At 38.1% G+C, this 17882-nt stretch overlaps 2 protein-coding genes across 2 annotated transcripts in view; one reads left to right on the forward strand and one right to left on the reverse strand.

The window, feature by feature from the left end:
- Nucleotides 1-17882, forward strand: part of Znf704 (zinc finger protein 704) — a 192674-nt gene that overhangs the window by 5253 nt on the left and 169539 nt on the right. The window lies entirely within an intron of this gene.
- LOC125360843 (peroxiredoxin-6-like) lies at nt 8126-8813 on the reverse strand. Its single transcript, XM_048358984.1, has one exon. The coding sequence runs from the start codon at nt 8811-8813 to the stop codon at nt 8139-8141; it is 675 nt and encodes a 224-aa protein (XP_048214941.1). The 3' UTR covers nt 8126-8138.

Genomic DNA, 17882 nt, shown 5'->3' on the forward strand with positions numbered 1-17882 from the left:
TGAAGATTGCCATTGGAAGCCAGCCTGGGTAGAAAAGTCCCTGTGAAACTCTTATCTCCAAGTAACCACTTAAGAAAATCAGAAGTGGAGCTGTTGCTCAAAGTGGTAGAGTATTAGCTTTGAACAAAAGAGCTCAGGGACAGTGCCCAGGCCCTGGGTTCAAGCCCCACAACCATCAAAAACAATAACAAAAAAGACTTTTCCATAGTTTGGTGTAATTATAGTAGACCTTGTAGTGTTTGCCATATTCTGTTGATTAGAATGCATCACAGTTTCTACTCACACTACAGGGGAGGGATTGTATAGGGTCTGTATACCTAAAGGTGAGGACCATTAGGTATTACTTTTGAGAGGGAGAGAGATGTAGAATGAAGAGTGAGTACAGGATGAGAGTCCCTGGAAAGCCATAAAGGAGAGTTCTGGAACCCAAGTGGAGTGTTGACCTTTGGACCTTTCTCTCCTTGAATTGGAGAGAAGGTGGAGAAAATGCATCCAGATGTGGGCCTATTTTCTGTCTTAGATGATGGTGAGATAACTTGGTTGGTGGCTTCTGTTTCCTCTATCTGGAGGAATGAGATCTGGGGTAAGGGAGATTTTAATAAGAATTGGTGATATCAACTGCTGTGTAGGAGGATAGGAAAGCAAATGTACCAGAGAGATGAAATAGAGTTGTCAGACAGTATTTAGAACTCATCCAGTATTGCTTGATTACTATAGAGTGGACATTCATTTTGGAGTTAAATGAAATAAGAGAAACATGGTATTACATTATTTTCAATTTCTGACCCAAAGAAGCTTATATAACTATCTGCCTTGGTAAGATTTCTCTGTGCATACATTCTCCCTGCACACACAGTGGCAAACCTTTCTCCCCACATACTTCTGGACCCTTGCATAAGGAATTCTAAATAGCATGGTAAACAATATCTTCAACTAGAGTTTAACTTTTTAAAAAAAAGAAGAAATTAAAAAGACACTGTCAAGCAGAGAAGTAATTTGTTTCTACTCAGTGATGTCAGACTAGCAGGGGGCTACAATAACAAGGCCCAGGACTTCTCTTCCATCCCATGGAAGAGAAAATTCAAGGGAACAGAACTCAAGAATCTGGAGAGATTGATAATTTGCTGACATAATAAACAGGAAAAATCTGAACACAAAAGATTGCCAAAAAGTTTTTTTTTTAATCAAGACTCCATGTATTGAAAAACTAGGAAAGAAAGGCTTTTAAATGAGCTAATGTATGTCAGAGTTCCAACTGTGAGCACTTAATAAATATTAGTCACATGAAATGTTTCTTATATGCCAGGTCTTAGGAATGGTTAACATATCTATTAGATTATCTCTTAAATATCAGATGACTTTAAGGAGCTGTTGGCAGGGATTGAGTGGCAAACACTGCATTCCAATTTGCTAACAATTATGTGTCTTGCAAATGGTCTGTTTTGGCTCATGCAAAAGGCTTATGCTTAAGATACCAGACAAAGTTGTCATTTACTGACTTGGGGACTGGCAGAATTGGAAGGCAGAGATTGTCTAGTAATTTAATACCCTTTCTTGACTGCCCAGTGCACTGCAACTCGGCAAGCAAAGCTGCCTTGTCCAGCAAGGACTGCTAGCTTGTTATCAGAGGCCAGGAGTGTTATCTGGGCCCAGGTCTGTCAACCACAGGTTGTTACCCTTTCTGACTTAGTTCTTTGTGCCAGGAATGATCTGCAGTTCACTTCTTTGTAGTTTGGGATAGAAAAATGGTACTTTTCTAAAGTACTGTACCTCTCACTGCTTCTTCACTTCTACTTTTGGAATGCTTGTTCGCCACAAAGCACTTCAGGTAGAGGCTTCCATACCCGTGACTGTGGTAGGGCAGGTGGTACTCTGTATCCTCTGTATCCTCTGTATCCTCCCTGTTAGGTTTCGAAGACCCATGCATAATGTGGAGAATGGCAACAATTTGGAAAAGAGCTTCACACCATTAACCACTACATTTTGAAGCAAACAATTTGCCTAGAGGACATTAGTAATAATCAGCCATGATAGTCTCTTCTCTTTCATAACATTTCTCTATGGTTGCAGGAAGTATATAACCCAAACATTAACAACAATAAAATAAACAAAGAAGACACCTCAAGAAGTCAAGTTCCACTCTGAATCTGCTTTATCCCTTACTTAGTGAGAAGGAATCACAGAGAACCTCAGCCATGTGCATGACTGATTGTTTGAGTACGGGGACTTGATTTCTTAGCAAGTTCCTCTCAGTGAGGTTAATGTATTCTCATACTTGAAAAGGATTTCAGTTGCAACATCAGAACTTCTCGTCTGTACGAACAGTATCATCACTGTGAGTGGATAAAATGTTTGCCACAGTCAAGGGGGATCTTTTTGTTGCCTAGTGCAATCTAATGTTTAGGTCAATGCATGGCTTCCATTAGACTTTCTCTTTGAGGCACATTTCCAGCTCTGGTAAAAACTTAGGCATGATGGCAAACATCTGTAATCCAAGTTATTCATAAAGCAGAGATAAGGCGATTGGGTCCAAGGTCTGCCTTGGCAAAATCACAAGAAACAAAGTAAAAGGACCAGGATCATGGCTCAAGTGGCAGAATGCTTGTCTACCAAACATGAGGCTCTGAGTTCAATTCCCAATACCTGTTCCTTTTCTCAAAAACAAAAGGACTTTCTTCAGTGAGGAATTCTAGTTCATTACTATGACCTCTACCATGGCCTTTTTATTTAGTAAGATGCTAGAGAACAGGCTTGAGTGGAAGCTAGGAGATCCTTCCACTTCACCATACTCGCTGCTGCTTCCTGTCTGTAAATCAGGAAGTAATATAGCATGGACTCTGGATTCAGATTTGGACATCTCCATCTGCTGGTTTGGGACTTCATGAAGTTTCTTAGTGTTTCTATTGTTGTCATTTGAATCATTGAGATAAATTTTTCCATTATTGGTGATTGTCACTAAATATTGCTCAGTGACCTTCCCAAATTAGATGTGGATATGTTTATTTCCTTTATGGTTTTGTAAAGGATTATTAATTTTTAAAGTTTTGTTTAAGGATACCAAATCCTATTCTTGGTTCCATGCTCCCAAGGTATTCCAGAGAGATGCTTCTGGAAAGTGACACTGTTCTTCTGAACTCTGTGGTGTTTGGAATGTGTGGTCAACTTTAATCTTCCCTTTCAGCCTGAGCTGAGATCTGTGAGTCATTTACCTACTTGTGCATCGAGGACAGAGCCATTCTTTCTTTGGTGCTCATCAGTCTGTACGGATGTATAGATCTTACATAGGGGAAAGCCTGGATATTGTCCAGAGGGTAGGAAAAGAAAGTTAGTTGTTGCTGCAAGATGCTATGGAAGCAAAGTGATATCATGTTTTACCTCTAACATGAATGCGGCTGAGTATCTCAGGGGCATGGATTTGTCCTTTGCTTGGATTTTTGTTTGACAAAGGAATCATTTTTGGTTCTTTGAGTAAAGGAGGAATTGAAGCCCAAAGTGTAAATAAATTTTTGTAGGGCTTCTATGGCTAATCAACTTTGGAAAAATCTAGTCAAAATAGAGATAAAAATAGAGATATAGCAGGGTCTGGGTAACTCATGGCTGTAACCCAGCACTTGGAGGCTGAGGCAGGAGGATTGTAAGTTTAAGACCAGTTTGTGCTACATAGTAAGACCTGTCTCAGAAAATAACCTCACAAAATCAAACTCAGATTTTTTTAAAAAGTCACAAGATATTTCAAACAGAGAAAATTAGAAGCATAATAGATAACTCATGCATCTGTCTATTAGCAGTAGAATATAACATGTCATTTACATTTTTATTGGACCACAGAGGGTTCTTTTTTCCCCAGAGCAGCTTCCCTTTGGGAAAGACTTTAATTCCTTTTCTTAGTAATTAAGGAAAGGCTTGTCTCATAGCTTGAAATCAACATCAATAATTGTATTATTAAAGAAATAAATGTCACTCTATATGGTGGAAAATACCTGGAATGTCTGCTGAGGCAGTTCACTCGAATTCAGGACACAGCTACAGCCACAAGGTCAGACCTTATGAAGTGAAGTTTACACCACAGACAAGGGCTAACTGTGTAGTTAGTGGGTCATACAAGTTTTGAAATATTTTTCTTCATAAAGCTGGTAGCTGATTCAATATCAAGTTTCTCAAAAGAATATTTTATGTTGTAAATTTTCACTTTCTATAGCTGTGAACACCATTCTCATGTGTGAAGTTGAGACTAGTAGAGAACACTATCTTTCTGTACAAATTGGGCTCCAGGATGGGTCTTGTGGGCGAGATACGAAGGTGTGAAAAGTGTGATCATAACAGAATTAAAAAGTGCCAAGGGAGCTGGAAATCACAAGATGTTTAAACCCCCATGCATAAGAATGTATTAATCTGCTTTTCACATCTTAAAAAATGATTGAAAATACCAGGACAGTTTAAATGAGAAGAATGAAATTTACTAGGATACTAGGCTTGATGTCATTTCTGTCAACAACATTGTTACAGAAAGGGGTTAAATACTTGTGAATTGAATAATGTGTGCAAAGGTTTTTTTTAAAATGGGTTATTATTTAACATTATTTCCATATCCCCAACATTTGCTGTATTATATAGTTTAAAGGAAGATCCTCATAGCTAATCTCATTTGACCCTTTTGGTAAACTTGGAAGGGAAATATTGTGATTCTTGTTTTATGGGTTAGAAAATAAGCCTCAAAGGGCTGGGAATGTGGCTTAGTGGTAGAGTGCTCGCCTAGCATGCACGAAGCCTTGGGTTCAATTCCTCAGCACCACATCAACAGAAAAGGCAGGAAGTGGTGCTGTGGCTCCAGAGGTGGAGTGCTAGCCTTGAGCAAACGAAGCTTGGGACAGTCCTCAGGCCCTGAGTCCAAGCCCCAAGACTGTCAACAACAACAACCACCACCACCACAACAACAAAAAAGAAGCCTCAAAGAAAAATAGTAGGGACTGGGGATTTAGCTCAACGGAAGAGCAAGGCCCTGAGTTCGGTCCTCAGCTCTAAAAAAGAAAACAAACTATAAAAGACCGAAAAATAGTAATTTCTGTGGAAATAAATATATGTGTGGTAATTTTACATTAAATGACAGATATTTGTTAGACATTTCAGAAAACAGTTGGGGGCGGGGGTGCTGGGAATATGGCCTAGTGGCAAGAGAGCTTGATTTGTATATGTGAAGACCTGGGATTGATTCCCCAGCACCACATATATAGAAAACAGCCAGAAGTGGCGCTGTGGCTCAAGTGGCAGAGTGCTAGCCTTGAGCAAAAAGAAGCCAGGGACAGTGCTCAGGCCCTGAGTCCAAGGCCCAGGACTAGCAAAAAAAAAAGAAAAGAAAAAGAAAACAGTTGGGAACCAACAGATTTAAAAAATAATTAGAATGGTACCTAAGCAACATTGGAAATTTAAGGAGAGAAGAGACTACTTTGGAGTGAATTATACATTAAAGCAATGTGAAGCACAGTTTTCATAGGTCATTGCAGATGTTTTCATGTAGCTTCCACATGCTTTGAAAATCAGCAACAAACACTCATTGAAGACTAAACTCCACTAATTTCAGTAAATTTGGATTAGGATCCCAATTTAACTTTAAAGAGATTTTTTTTTTCTAAATTCAAGGTTTTTTTGGCAATATTTTTTAAGTAGCAGCTGTGTATATTCCCAACTCAAAACAGATTAGAAAAATAATGAAAATATTACAGTAAGGATTTTAGAACTTATTACAATAAGATTTTAGAATTAACAGTCCACTTATATGGATTGTGTCAGTTTGGAGGGGTGGGGAATGGTCTTGTTTCATCATTAGTTGTAGTAAAGATCCCCATAAAAGAGAAAATGAGTACATGAGCCTGTGTAAACACTGAACACCAAAGCATTTTAGGTAGGAAAGAAGTGATTACCAGGAGGGGAGGAGCCATTTGATAGTTTCTGAGGTGACTGGGGTCGGCTTACCGGGTTTTCCCTTTGAATTTCTCATTGGCTTGAGGGTTTGTTGGGTGTTAAAGAGGTTCTGTAAAATGTACTTTTAGCCATCCTTTGGCTGACAGTAATCCTTTTGCTCTTCATTCTTATTTTAAAAGAGATCTCTATTTAAATAGGTCTTTCCACTCTGAGATTGATTTTTGCCACTTGAAATTTTTTTTCTTTTCTTTGTTGGAAGTGAGCTTGAACTCAGGGCCTGGGGACTATCCTTGAGCTTTTTTGCTCAGGGCTAGTACTCTACCACTTTGAGCTACAGTGCCACTTCCAGTTTTCTCGTTGTTAATTGGAGATAAGAATCTCATGGACTTTCCTGCACAGGTTGGCCTTGAACCATGATCATCAGATCTCAGCCTCCCAAGTAGCTAGTATTACAGGTGTAAGCCACAGTTGCCTGACTGTTTGAATTTTTCTTTCAGTCTAACACCAAGGTTATTTTGGGAAAACTATAATAGAAATGATTCAATGTTTTTTTTTTTTGTTTTTTTTTTTGCCAGTCCTGGGCCTTGGACTCAGGGCCTGAGCACTGTCCCTGGCTTCTTCCCACTCAAGGCTAGCACTCTGCCACTTGAGCCACAGCGCCGCTTCTGGCCGTTTTCTGTATATGTGGTGCTGGGGAATCGAACCTAGGGCCTCGTGTATCCGAGGCAGGCACTCTTGCCACTAGGCTATATCCCCAGCCCCATGATTCAATGTTTTATTGTTTTGTAAACTATGCCTATCTTTATGCATTAAAACTAGGATGCCTCAAACATCTTGGTTAAGACCAGTGACAAATTCATGAGAAATAAAATTAATAAAAAGTTTCAAACTCAGGTTAGCTCTTTAGTGAATGGCTATTTCATTGCACAAATATTTACTGGGCTCTTTGTCAGGTCATAGAACATGGAATATTCCAGAAAAGAGTTGGTAAACTCTGTAGATGGTGGTGTTATGTGGTATGTTACTGAGCTGAAAGTGTGTGCAGGGAGAAAAGAATCAGGTTGGAAAGGAGAGTTCTGTCTTAACATTAAGTTTGATGTGCTATACATGTGAGCAGGCTGGAGCTTAGTTGAGAGGGCAGAGCTGGAGTTAGAGCACCAGAAGCCATAGACTGTATTTGAAAAATGATGGGATTCTTTTAGAAGACCTGGGAAGATGAGGTCATTAGAGAAGGGATGATGACTAGCTTCAAATGTCATGCTGTATCTGTCTCTCTCAACAGCATTACTGTCATATAACCCACACATCATATAACTTTGTTTTTTACTGTATACAGATCAGTATTCTCTTTTACATTCCCAGAGTTGTGCAGCGATTTCCACAACTTTAATATTGGAACATTTTTTTCCAGTTTCGACAAAGGTTTTTATTTGCTGATCCCCCAAGAGCAAAATTCAGAAAATACCAGCCCCCTGTGAAAACAGTCCTGTGACATTCATGACCACCTCCCCTCTCTTCATAAGCTGTACCAGTCACATGCAATCTGTTACTGGAGAGAGGTGATCAGGTACTATTCAATGGAGAACATTGGCACTTGTCCTGCTCACATCTTCATGTACACCATTCCCTGCCAGGAAGCCTTTTCTACACACTCTCCATTTAGAAATTTATGGCAATTTTTATAGCCATTAATTAAAGACTTTTCCCAGTCACTCTTCTAGTTTCAGTTATTACTAGAAAAGTACAGCATCAAAGTTTTCCCCCAATCATGATTAGAAAAATATTGAGTATTAAAGAATAAGAGTTTCTCTTAGTTCCTAAGTTATTTACTTAGATTTACAGAAGAACTGGAACCTCTAATTCTACTTTTATCCAAACTGAGCAATGGAGGAAAAGATTTATTGGATCAGAACGACGACAAAAATTGGTAATCACTCCATGACTGAGTGAAGCAAGCTTCCTCACCCATCACTGTATATGACTTTGCTGATTTACAAACCCCGCAGATAAAAGATTTGAGTCTTGGATACACAATATAGTTCAGCAAGCCAGCCAGCAGAGTGCAGAGATGGAGGAACAAATAAAATGCAGGTGAAAGCACAGAGTAAAGAATCCCAAGAAAGTTTTAGGGCCATTTCCATTTAATAAGCCAGTAGTACAGCAGCATGACGACGTTGGCTGTGATGACACTGATGTTTCCATGCAACTGCTGGGCAGACTTAGGGCTGGGGAGTGTAGCAGAGGTATTTCTTGGCAGATGGGAGCTCTTTGGTGAAGACACCTTTAGGGAACAGCGTTTTGGCTTCTTCTTCAGGGATGGTTGGAAGGACCATCACACTATCCGCATCCTTCCAATCAAAAGGAATAGAAACTCTTTTCTCTGCTGTCAGCTGGAGAGATATAACTACTCTGAGGATCTCATCAAAGTTTCTGCCGGTGGTAGTGGGGTACAGGATAGATAGCTTCAGTTTCTTATCAGGGCCAAAAATGAACACCACTCCAGCAGTCACAGGCATGCCCTTTTCATCCTTCTCTGCAGGGTCCAGCATGCCTAACTGGATGGCAAGGTCCCAGTTCTTATCTTCAATAATGGGAAAAAGTAACTTTTCTGTGGGCTCATCACCATTGTAAGTGTTGAAATCCTTGCTCCAGGCAAGATGGTCTTTCACACTGTCTATAGAAAGGGCTATCATTTTAACATTCCTCTTGGCAAACACTGGTGCCAGCTTTGCAGCTCTGCCAAGCTCGGTGGTGCACATCTGGGTAAAGTCTCGTGGATGAGAGAACAGAATGCCCCATGAGTCTCCCAGAAAGTTGTGGAAACGGATGTGGCCGATGGTGGTATTGGCCTCGAAGTTGGGGGCCATGTCCCTTAGAAGGAGCCCTCCGGGCATGGTGGCAGCAGTGACATGGGGGAACGAGAAGGCACAGCCATAACAGCAAGCAGCCAGCTCTCTTGGAGACCTGCGTGGCAGAATCTGGAACATTTTTTATTGTCCCCAAAGAAATCTAGTACTCATCACCATCACTATTTCGTATGCACCCGCAGGGCCACTTTACAAGAGATTTACTTCGTTTTTCAGTGCCAACAAGTATTGATTCATCCATGTTTTTCTGGAAAGAAAAGATGGGATAGGGCAAAGGGGGAATTTATTAGCATTAAGGTCTGTGAGGGAAAAGAAGGACCCAGTACAGAAAAAGCAAATATTTAATAAGATACTTCAATGATAGAGTCATGATAGTCCCAGAGGTTCAGTCTTAGGTCAAGCAATCGCATAGATTTTTGTTTTCCTCCTTTACTCTGCCCTGATTATAAAGAAAGCTTTGACTTCCTAGAAGTAAACTGAAGTCCTGAATTTATCGAAATGACATCTTATTATCTATTTTTATTTATATCTCTACAGTATCTATCTGTCTGCTGTCCATTTATTATAGGAAGAAACAGGGTCTTGCTATATAGACCAAGCTTGTCTAGAACTCACAGTGCTATTGTCTAAGTCACCTGAGTTCTGGGATAACAAGTGTACACCACCATGCCCAGCCTTTTAGATAACCCTGTAGCTATGTTAGCATCAGATTCTTGCATCACCATGAGTTCTTGAGTGACTAAATGGTCTTCTTCCCTTTCTTCATCTCACACTTCATATTTCTGTGTGGAAAGACCATCCACCCGGACGGACAAAAATAAAGGACTCACCTACCCTTTCTTTGCACCATATACAATTATTCAAAATAGATTATAGATGTAGATGAAAACCTAACTTACAAAGCTGTAAGAAAGAAGAGGAAGTTTTAAGGTATATAATTTTTTTAAAAAAACTGCAGAGCTTCTGCACGGCAAAGGACATAGCTTGCAAGATAAACAGAAAGCCCACAGACTGGGAGAAGACCTTTACCGGCCATTCAACGGACAAAGGCCTCATATCTAAAATATATGCAGAACTAAAAAAATTACCTTCCTCCAAAACAAAACTGCAAAGAACTAATAGCCCGCTCATCAAGTGGGCTAAAGACCTACAAAGAGACTTCTCCGATGAGGAAATGAGAATGGCCAAGAGACACATGAAAAGGTGCTCTACATCACTGGCCATAAAAGAAATGCAAATCAAAACAACATTGAGATTCCATCTCACCCCAGTAAGAATGTCATATATCAAGAAAACTAACAATAACAGTTGTTGGAGGGGATGTGGTCAAAAGGGAACCCTACTTCATTGTTGGTGGGAATGTAAACTGGTTCAGCCACTCTGGCAAGCAGTATGGAGATTCCTCAGAAGGCTAAATGTAGAACTCCCCTATGACCCAGCAGCCCCACTTTTGGGTATTTATCCAAAAAACCACAAACAAAACCACAGTAAAGCCACCAGCACAACAATGTTCATTGCAGCGCAATTTGTCATAGCGAGATTCTGGAACCAACCCAGATGCCCCTCCATAGACGAATGGATCAGGAAAATGTGATACATATACACAATGGAATTTTATGCCTCTATCAGAAAGAATGACATTGCCCCATTTGTAAGGAAATGGAAGGACGTGGAAAAAATTATACTAAGTGAAGTGATCCAGACCCAAAGAAACATGGACTCTATGGTCTCCCTTATTGGGAATAATTAGCACAGGTTTAGGCAAGTCACAGCAGAGGATCACAAGAGCCCAATAGCTATACCATTATGATCACATAAGATGATGCTAAGTGAAATGAACTCCATTTTATGGAAATGATTGTTATATCACAGTTGTAACTACTTTCAACATCCCATGTCTATCTGTACTCTCCACTATTGATGATGTTCTTGTATCACCTTCTTGTGATTGTATCTACACTATCTCTGTAATCTTATCTGAGTATATTGGAAACCGTGTATACTGGTATTAGAATTAGGAAATTGAAAGGGAATACCAAAATTGAGAGACAAAGGGTAAAATAAGAGAAACAACAACAAAAGCAATACTTGCAAAACTGTTTGGTGTAAGTGAACTGAACACCTCAGGGGGGGAAAGGGGAGGGGGGAGGTGGGTATGAGGGACAAGGTAACAAACAGTACAAGAAATGTATCCAATGCCTAACGTATGAAACTGTAACCTCTCTGTACATCACTTTTATAATAAAAACTTAAAAAAAAAAACAAGACCCAGGTAAAGCTATTTAAAAATGATAAACTAAATTAGACACTATTCAGGCCCAAAACTGCTGAATGATACAATTAACATGAAATAATATTAGATTAAATTGATTAATACATGAATGCATATTAGATTAAATTGATTAATACATCTGCTATCACTTTTATATGGGGATATCAAAGCATAACAGTCATTTAGTTTTTTTCTTTGAACGAACCACTTTGCTAGGTGAGGAAAAATATACTCTTAAAGTCCATCTGGCATGTTCATTTTTGTGGAAGAAATAGTGCAATAAGCAGTTATACTGTGAAATGACAACTGCAAGGATAGTGAGAATATAGGACACACACTGTAGTTTTTGTTATTGCAAAAGTGGAACCTGGCATTGGTTAATAATTACTAACTTGCTTAGCCAGTCTCAATTCACATTTGCTGATTTCCTGACTTCCTTTTTTTTTTTTCTGAGCAAAGGGACTGGAATTTTAAGCTTAAGCATAGATAGTGGCTTATCTCATGTAATAATACATTCTGATTTCAGTTTACTATGAAGAGAAGTAGAATTGTAGCTATTTAAAGAATCCCTTTTTAATGTTGATATCTTATGATCCTTATTTGAAAGTTTTTCAAGCAGTGGTATCAGTGTCAAAGTTAGGCAGTTTGTTTAGTTCTATTTCCAGACAGAACAGAACTCAGTGCATTGAGTGTCTTGCTCAGACAGTCTTTGTAATATCTGCTCAGTTCTTCTAGTGTATTTCAAAAGAACAAGGAACCATTGAAAGGAAGCACTAGGGTGAAAAAGTAGAGAAAACTTAAGGGCTAGTACAGGCTAGTACCTTATATTAAATTACAGAGTATATTACCAGATAAATTTTACTTTCTTGATGTAAACATATAATGGCAAGTTAATACTTCGTCCTTTTTACCCTTGTATTTAGTATAGCAAAACATTGATTATGACTTGTAATTTTACAATGTTTTGAACCCTTCCTTTATACTTTTGATAATTTGTACAGGCATCACTTCAAGTTAATAATCAGGCAATCATGACCATAAAAGTTAAAATGACTAATTTAAGATGGCTTAATGTTTTTTTTTTGTTTATTTTGTTTTGTTTCTGTTGTGTGTGCATACCCGCACAAAGACACACACACACACACATACACATACACACACACACACACACACAAATACATATGCTGGCAATGGGGTTTGAACTCAGGGCCAAGACATTGTTCTTAAAATTTTTGCTGAAGGCTAGCAAGTGCTCTACCATTTGATCCACAGCACCACTTTGGCCTTTTGCTGGTTATTTGGAAATAATCTCATGGGCTTTCCTGCCAAGGATGGCTTCCAACCTTGATGCTTAGATCTTCTTGAGTAGCCAGAATTACAGGTATGAGCCAGTGGTGCTAGGAGACAATGTGTTTCTTTTTTAATTCCCTCTAAGTTTTTTTTCCCTATTCTGTATATCTCTGCTGTGTATTCCTAGATTTTAATATGTCATGTTGATACCTTCCATGGTAATGCCTTCTTCCTTAACCTTTTCTTCATGCTTGTCAATCTGGTGACACATCTTTCCTAATGACTCCCAGGCTATCAACATCCTCTGCCCTTCTTTCAGAAAATGCCCATTGATTTTTGTTTTCTCCATCATTTTGACACCAGCACCCAATAGAAACTTGTATAGAAAAGAGTATTGAATAAATGCTTAACTGAACAAAAAAGGAAAGAACAATCTTGTTATTACCAAAACACTGATGATTTTGTGTCTCCATTCTCACTTGTCTTTCATTCATCATTTGCCCAGTTCTACTTGTTTTTCCACCATGTTTTTTCTAACCCAGTTATCTCTAGCAATTTTCTCATTGCTTCTTTTTTTTTTTTTTTGCCACAATTCTCTTATTGGAGCCTGTTTTCCACAGAACTACTAAAATAATCTTGGGGTTTATGTAACTTTTTCTTATTTTAGAAGCAATACTTGTAGAACATTTTAAAGTCCTGGTAAGAAAAAAGAAGATACTAATAATCATTTGGATTTCCACTTATCTAATTCTTTCAGTGTATATCCTTCCAAACCATAAGAATAGTGCTACTTACAGGGAAATCACTTATTTGGCAAATGCTATTCATAGTGAGCTACCTTTAAACAAAGAATACAAGCAAACAGTGCTAGAACAGCCAAAACAGATGTCAAAATACAACTCATCTACTTGCTTAATTCAAATCAGAAAGCATCTCTTCAGTGCTACAGCAATCAAAACATCATGCTAAAAAACTCTTTGAAGGCAGAGTCTAGAAGGCAAAATTTCTATCTATGACTCAAAGATAGAAATAATTATTTCTTAGTTTCTTTTTCTCAATCTGGAAAGAAACATAAATCTGTGTTTCTATTCATTTATACTGAGAACTCAGTCCCAGAATATGTGTTTACATTTTCTTGGCCCACTACAGATTTAAAGTTGGGAATTAGTAGGCTGGCAAGGGGAGTGGGGGAACGGGATAGTGTAATAGCTTTCTACTAATAAGCAGTGTTCTAAGAACAGCAAACATAAAACTGATGGTAAAGGAAGAATTGGAATACATATATCTAAATTGTACAGCCATGCATGCAAAATAAGAAATTACCAAATTTTGGGGCCAATTAATGTGGTTGCATGGGACTTCTAAGGGCATATCACGAAGTTAGAGTTTAGTAACACTTCTGGAATATTGTACTATGCAGAAGAATTTATTATGCTCAGTAGAGAGGCAAAGAAACCACTAGTACATTTTATCAGTCAAAAGGCACAGAAGCCTCCTTTTTTTTAAAAAAAAATTTGATTGTAAAGTTGATACACACAGTTCCCTAAGTTACCTAAGTAAGGTAATGAGTACATTTCTTTTCAAAGTGTTAGTCCTCTATTTTCTCCCACTTCTCCCCCTCTTAACCCTTCTTCTCTCAAGTTGTAAACTTCATTTCCAGCATAGTCGAGTGAGTACCACTGTTAAATTGGTTCACCTTGTATCCTACCGTTTCTGTGATTCCCCTTCCCTTCCCCAAATCAGATAAACTTATATACCAGACAAAGGGTACAGAAATCAAGAGCAGTGATGACAGAGAATAAACGAAAGGAAAAAGAAATAACTGAAATAAAATAAAAATCACACTTGTTTCCATTTCTTGGAGTTCATTTTGATAAGCATAATTTTATATAGTTATATGCATATATCTATTGAGCCCTTTGATCCTTTCCTAAGAATATCCTTCTTTGTTCCCAGTGTGTGAATGCATAGAGGGCTGTTTAATCATGTCCAAGTATAATTATTTGTCTTTTACCATCAATTGGATTGACTTGTAGATTTATAGACATATTCTAGTTATTTCAAATGAAGGAAACCATGTAACCTATGTTTCTTTGGGTCTGGCTTACTTCACTTAATATACTTTTTTCTAAGTCTTTCCATTTCCTTACAAATGTCATTGGCCATTCTTATTTCTTCTTCAGAGAAGTCTCTCTTTTAGTCTTTAGCCCACTTATCAATGGGGTTGTTGTTTATTTGAGAATTTGTTTTTGAGCTCTAAGTAATTTTAGATATGAGGACCTTGTCTTATGCATAGCTAGTAAAGAAAGATCTTCTCTCATTCTGTGGACTTTCTAGTTATCTTGCAGTCTGTGTCCTTTGCCATGCAGAAACTCTTCAGTTTGATGCAATCCCATTTATCAAGACTTCCTTTGATTTGTTGTGTTTCTAGATCTTTACTTAGGAAGTTTTGACCTGTGTTAAGGAGCCCTAGTGTTTCCCTTATCCTTTCCTGTAATATTTTCGGGGTAATTGGTCTTACGTTGATATCTTTGATACATTTGGAATTGATTCTGGTTCAGGGTGATATATAGAGATCTAACTTCAGTTTTCTGCATGTGAATAACTAATTCTGCCAGTACCATTTGTTGAAGAGGCTGTTTTTTTCCTCCATCCTTTATTTTTGGCTCTTTTATCAAAGATAACAGGTGATAGGACTGTGGGTTCATTTCTGTGTCTTTGATTCTGTTTCATTGGTCCTCAGGCCTGTTCTTGTGCCAGTACCAAGCTGTTTTTGTTACTATGGCTTTGTAATAGAGTTTGAAGTTGGTATTGATATTCTTCTAGCACTGTTCTTCCTGTTAAGGATTGTTTTTTGCTATTTGAGGTCTTCTCTTATTCCATGTAAATTTTTGGATTGCTTCTTCTACTTCTTTAAAGAATGTTGTTGGGATTTTGATGGGTATTGCTTTGAATTTGTAGATAACTTTGGTATTTTCATTTTCATGGTGTTAATCCTCCCCATCGAGGAGAATGAGAGGGGTTCACTTCCTTAAATCTGCTCTAATTTCCTTTTTCAGGTTTAAAGTTTTCATCATAGAGGTCTTTAACATCTTTGGTTAAGTTGGTTTCTAGGATTTTTGTTTTTGTTTTTCCTTGAGGCTATTACAAAAAGAATTGCTTTCCTGATTTCAGCTTCTTCTCATTGTTGGCATACAAAAAGCAATTGATTTTTGTGGGTTAATTTTATACCCTGCTACTTTGCCAAAGTTTCAGGCCAGCCCTTGTAACTTGGGAGAGGAATCTATGAGGTTCTTTAGATACAGGATCATGTCATCTGCAAAGAGGGATCCTTTTACTTCTTCTTTCCTATTCGGATCCCTTTGTCTCTTGCCTTATTGCTCTAGCTAGGAATTCTAATACTATATTGAAGAGGAGTGGAGATAGTGGACATCCTTGTCTCATTCTTGATTTTAGAGGGAATGGTTTTAACTTTTCACCATTCAGTATAATGCTGGCTGTGAGTTTGTCATATCTTTATTATATTGAAGAATGATCCATGGATTCCTAGTTTCTCTAGAGCTTTCATCATAAAAAGGGTTTTGGAGCTTGTATAATACTTTTTCTGCATCTATTGAGCTGATCATGTTGTTCTTGTCCTTGCTCCTATTGATGTGATGAATTACATTAGTTGACTTGCATATATTGAACCAGTTTTGCATCTCTGGAATAAATCCTATTTGATCATAGTGTATGATTTTTTTATATTAGTTGTTGAAGTCGGTAAGCCAAAATTTTATTGAGAACTTTTGCATCAATGTTCATCAAAGAGATGTATCTGTAGTTCTCTTTTTTTGATGAGTTCTTATCTGGTTTTGGGATGAGAGTTATGCTGGAGAAGCCCCATTTATTTAAAATTGATGTGGTACCTATGTACTCATGTAGATAAGATTACTGCATATTTATTTTTACTACAAGATTGCCATTATGGATGTACACTACCAAATAATTCTGTTCATTCCTAATAATGGACTTAGGCTTTTTGTCTGGACAGGCCAACTTTTGCCTTACTGCCTTTGCTTAGCAGGCATAGGTCTTAACGGTCCAAGAGATGGTATTCTAGGCAGAGTGTCAAAAGAACACTGGATATTTAACCTAGAGTGCATTTTAAGGGATTCCTCCTGGCTGAGGGCATTGGCTTCTTTCTCTTACTGTCACTCTTTCAGTAGACTTGCCCTCTTGATTCATCTACCAGAAAACTAAGCTCTATTGCTTATGTGGCTACTAACATATGGGATCATAAATGAGGCCTTGCTCTTATTTTTTTGTACCAGTTTTGGGGCCTGAACTCAGGGCCTGGGTGCTGTCCCTTCACTTTTGGGTTCAAGACTAGTGTTCTACCATTCAAGCCACAGCTTCACTTCCAGCTCAGGCTTTTTGGAGGTTAATTGGGGATAAGAGTCTCACAGAGTTTCCTGCCCAGACTGGCTTTGATAAAAGAATCTTAGATCTCAGACTAATAAGTAGCTGGGATTACAGGCATAAATCATCAGCGCCCAACTTTAGGTTTTGCTCTTTCAGGGCGAAAGATGTACTCCCTGGTGAGTTGGGAGGGAAAATATGTTCTAAACTTTGTTGTTGACTTATGCCTTTTGCTCAGACCACAGGAATAGACTTGCCTTAGTTTTCTAAAAATAGTATAGCTCAGGCTGGGGTTGGTCAGGAATCATGCCTGCTCAGCTTGTAACTTGCGCTTTGTCAGGCACTGTCCCATGGTCTCTATCTTAGGCATTCTGATAACATACAAGAAACAAACTCAGATGCAGACATTTGTGGCCCAGCTTTTTGAATTCTGAAGTAACCAGCTCAAAAGTGTCAATGAACACAGAAAAGGAAAAATTAACTACATAGAAGAGTCCATGAAAACTGTGTTAGTATTAAGTTAAATCTGAAAAGAGGTCATAGAGAATGAGCTGAATGGCAATTTATACAAAAAGCAAAGCAAAACAAATATCAGGCAGAGTGGAGACCAAAGGCCAGGAAGGGGCATGATGGTGTTGGAGGAAGTGGAAGCAGGCAGTGATGCTAGATCCACTTCAGCCTTGCTGCCTTTAATAATAACATGGTATGCCAATATCATGTACCATGTAAGATATATTTCAGTGTCACAGGAAAGTTTTATTTATGGACAGGAATTAAGTACTTTTATCCCATGGATGTATTATAAATTATTTTAAAGTAGAGCACATATAAAGAAACAAGAAGCTATGGAAAGATGAGGATAATCTACATATTGTGAAAGAGAGAGAGAGAGAGAAATAACCAGTTATGTTTCTATATTCGACATATTCTATATCAGCAGACAATAAAGCTTCTGGTGAACTTCCCTTTGGTACATACAGGGAAATCAAATATAAATAAAAATGCACACCAGTAATGTTACAATAAATTTTTGTGAAATCCTCAAAAAAAAGTATCATTATTTAGAAGGTCAGTAAAATGTTTCAGGAAAAACTGATAAAAAGCACAGCAAAACCAACAGTGGAATCTAGTGT

Source organism: Perognathus longimembris, chromosome 12 (assembly GCF_023159225.1).
Source record: "Perognathus longimembris pacificus isolate PPM17 chromosome 12, ASM2315922v1, whole genome shotgun sequence".
In the NCBI taxonomy this organism is placed as follows: domain Eukaryota; kingdom Metazoa; phylum Chordata; class Mammalia; order Rodentia; family Heteromyidae; genus Perognathus; species Perognathus longimembris.

Coding starts and splice junctions, on each gene's coding strand:
- LOC125360843 (XM_048358984.1), bottom strand. CDS start 8,813: ATGCCCGGAGGGCTCCTTCTAAGGGACATGGCCCCCAACTTCGAGGCC.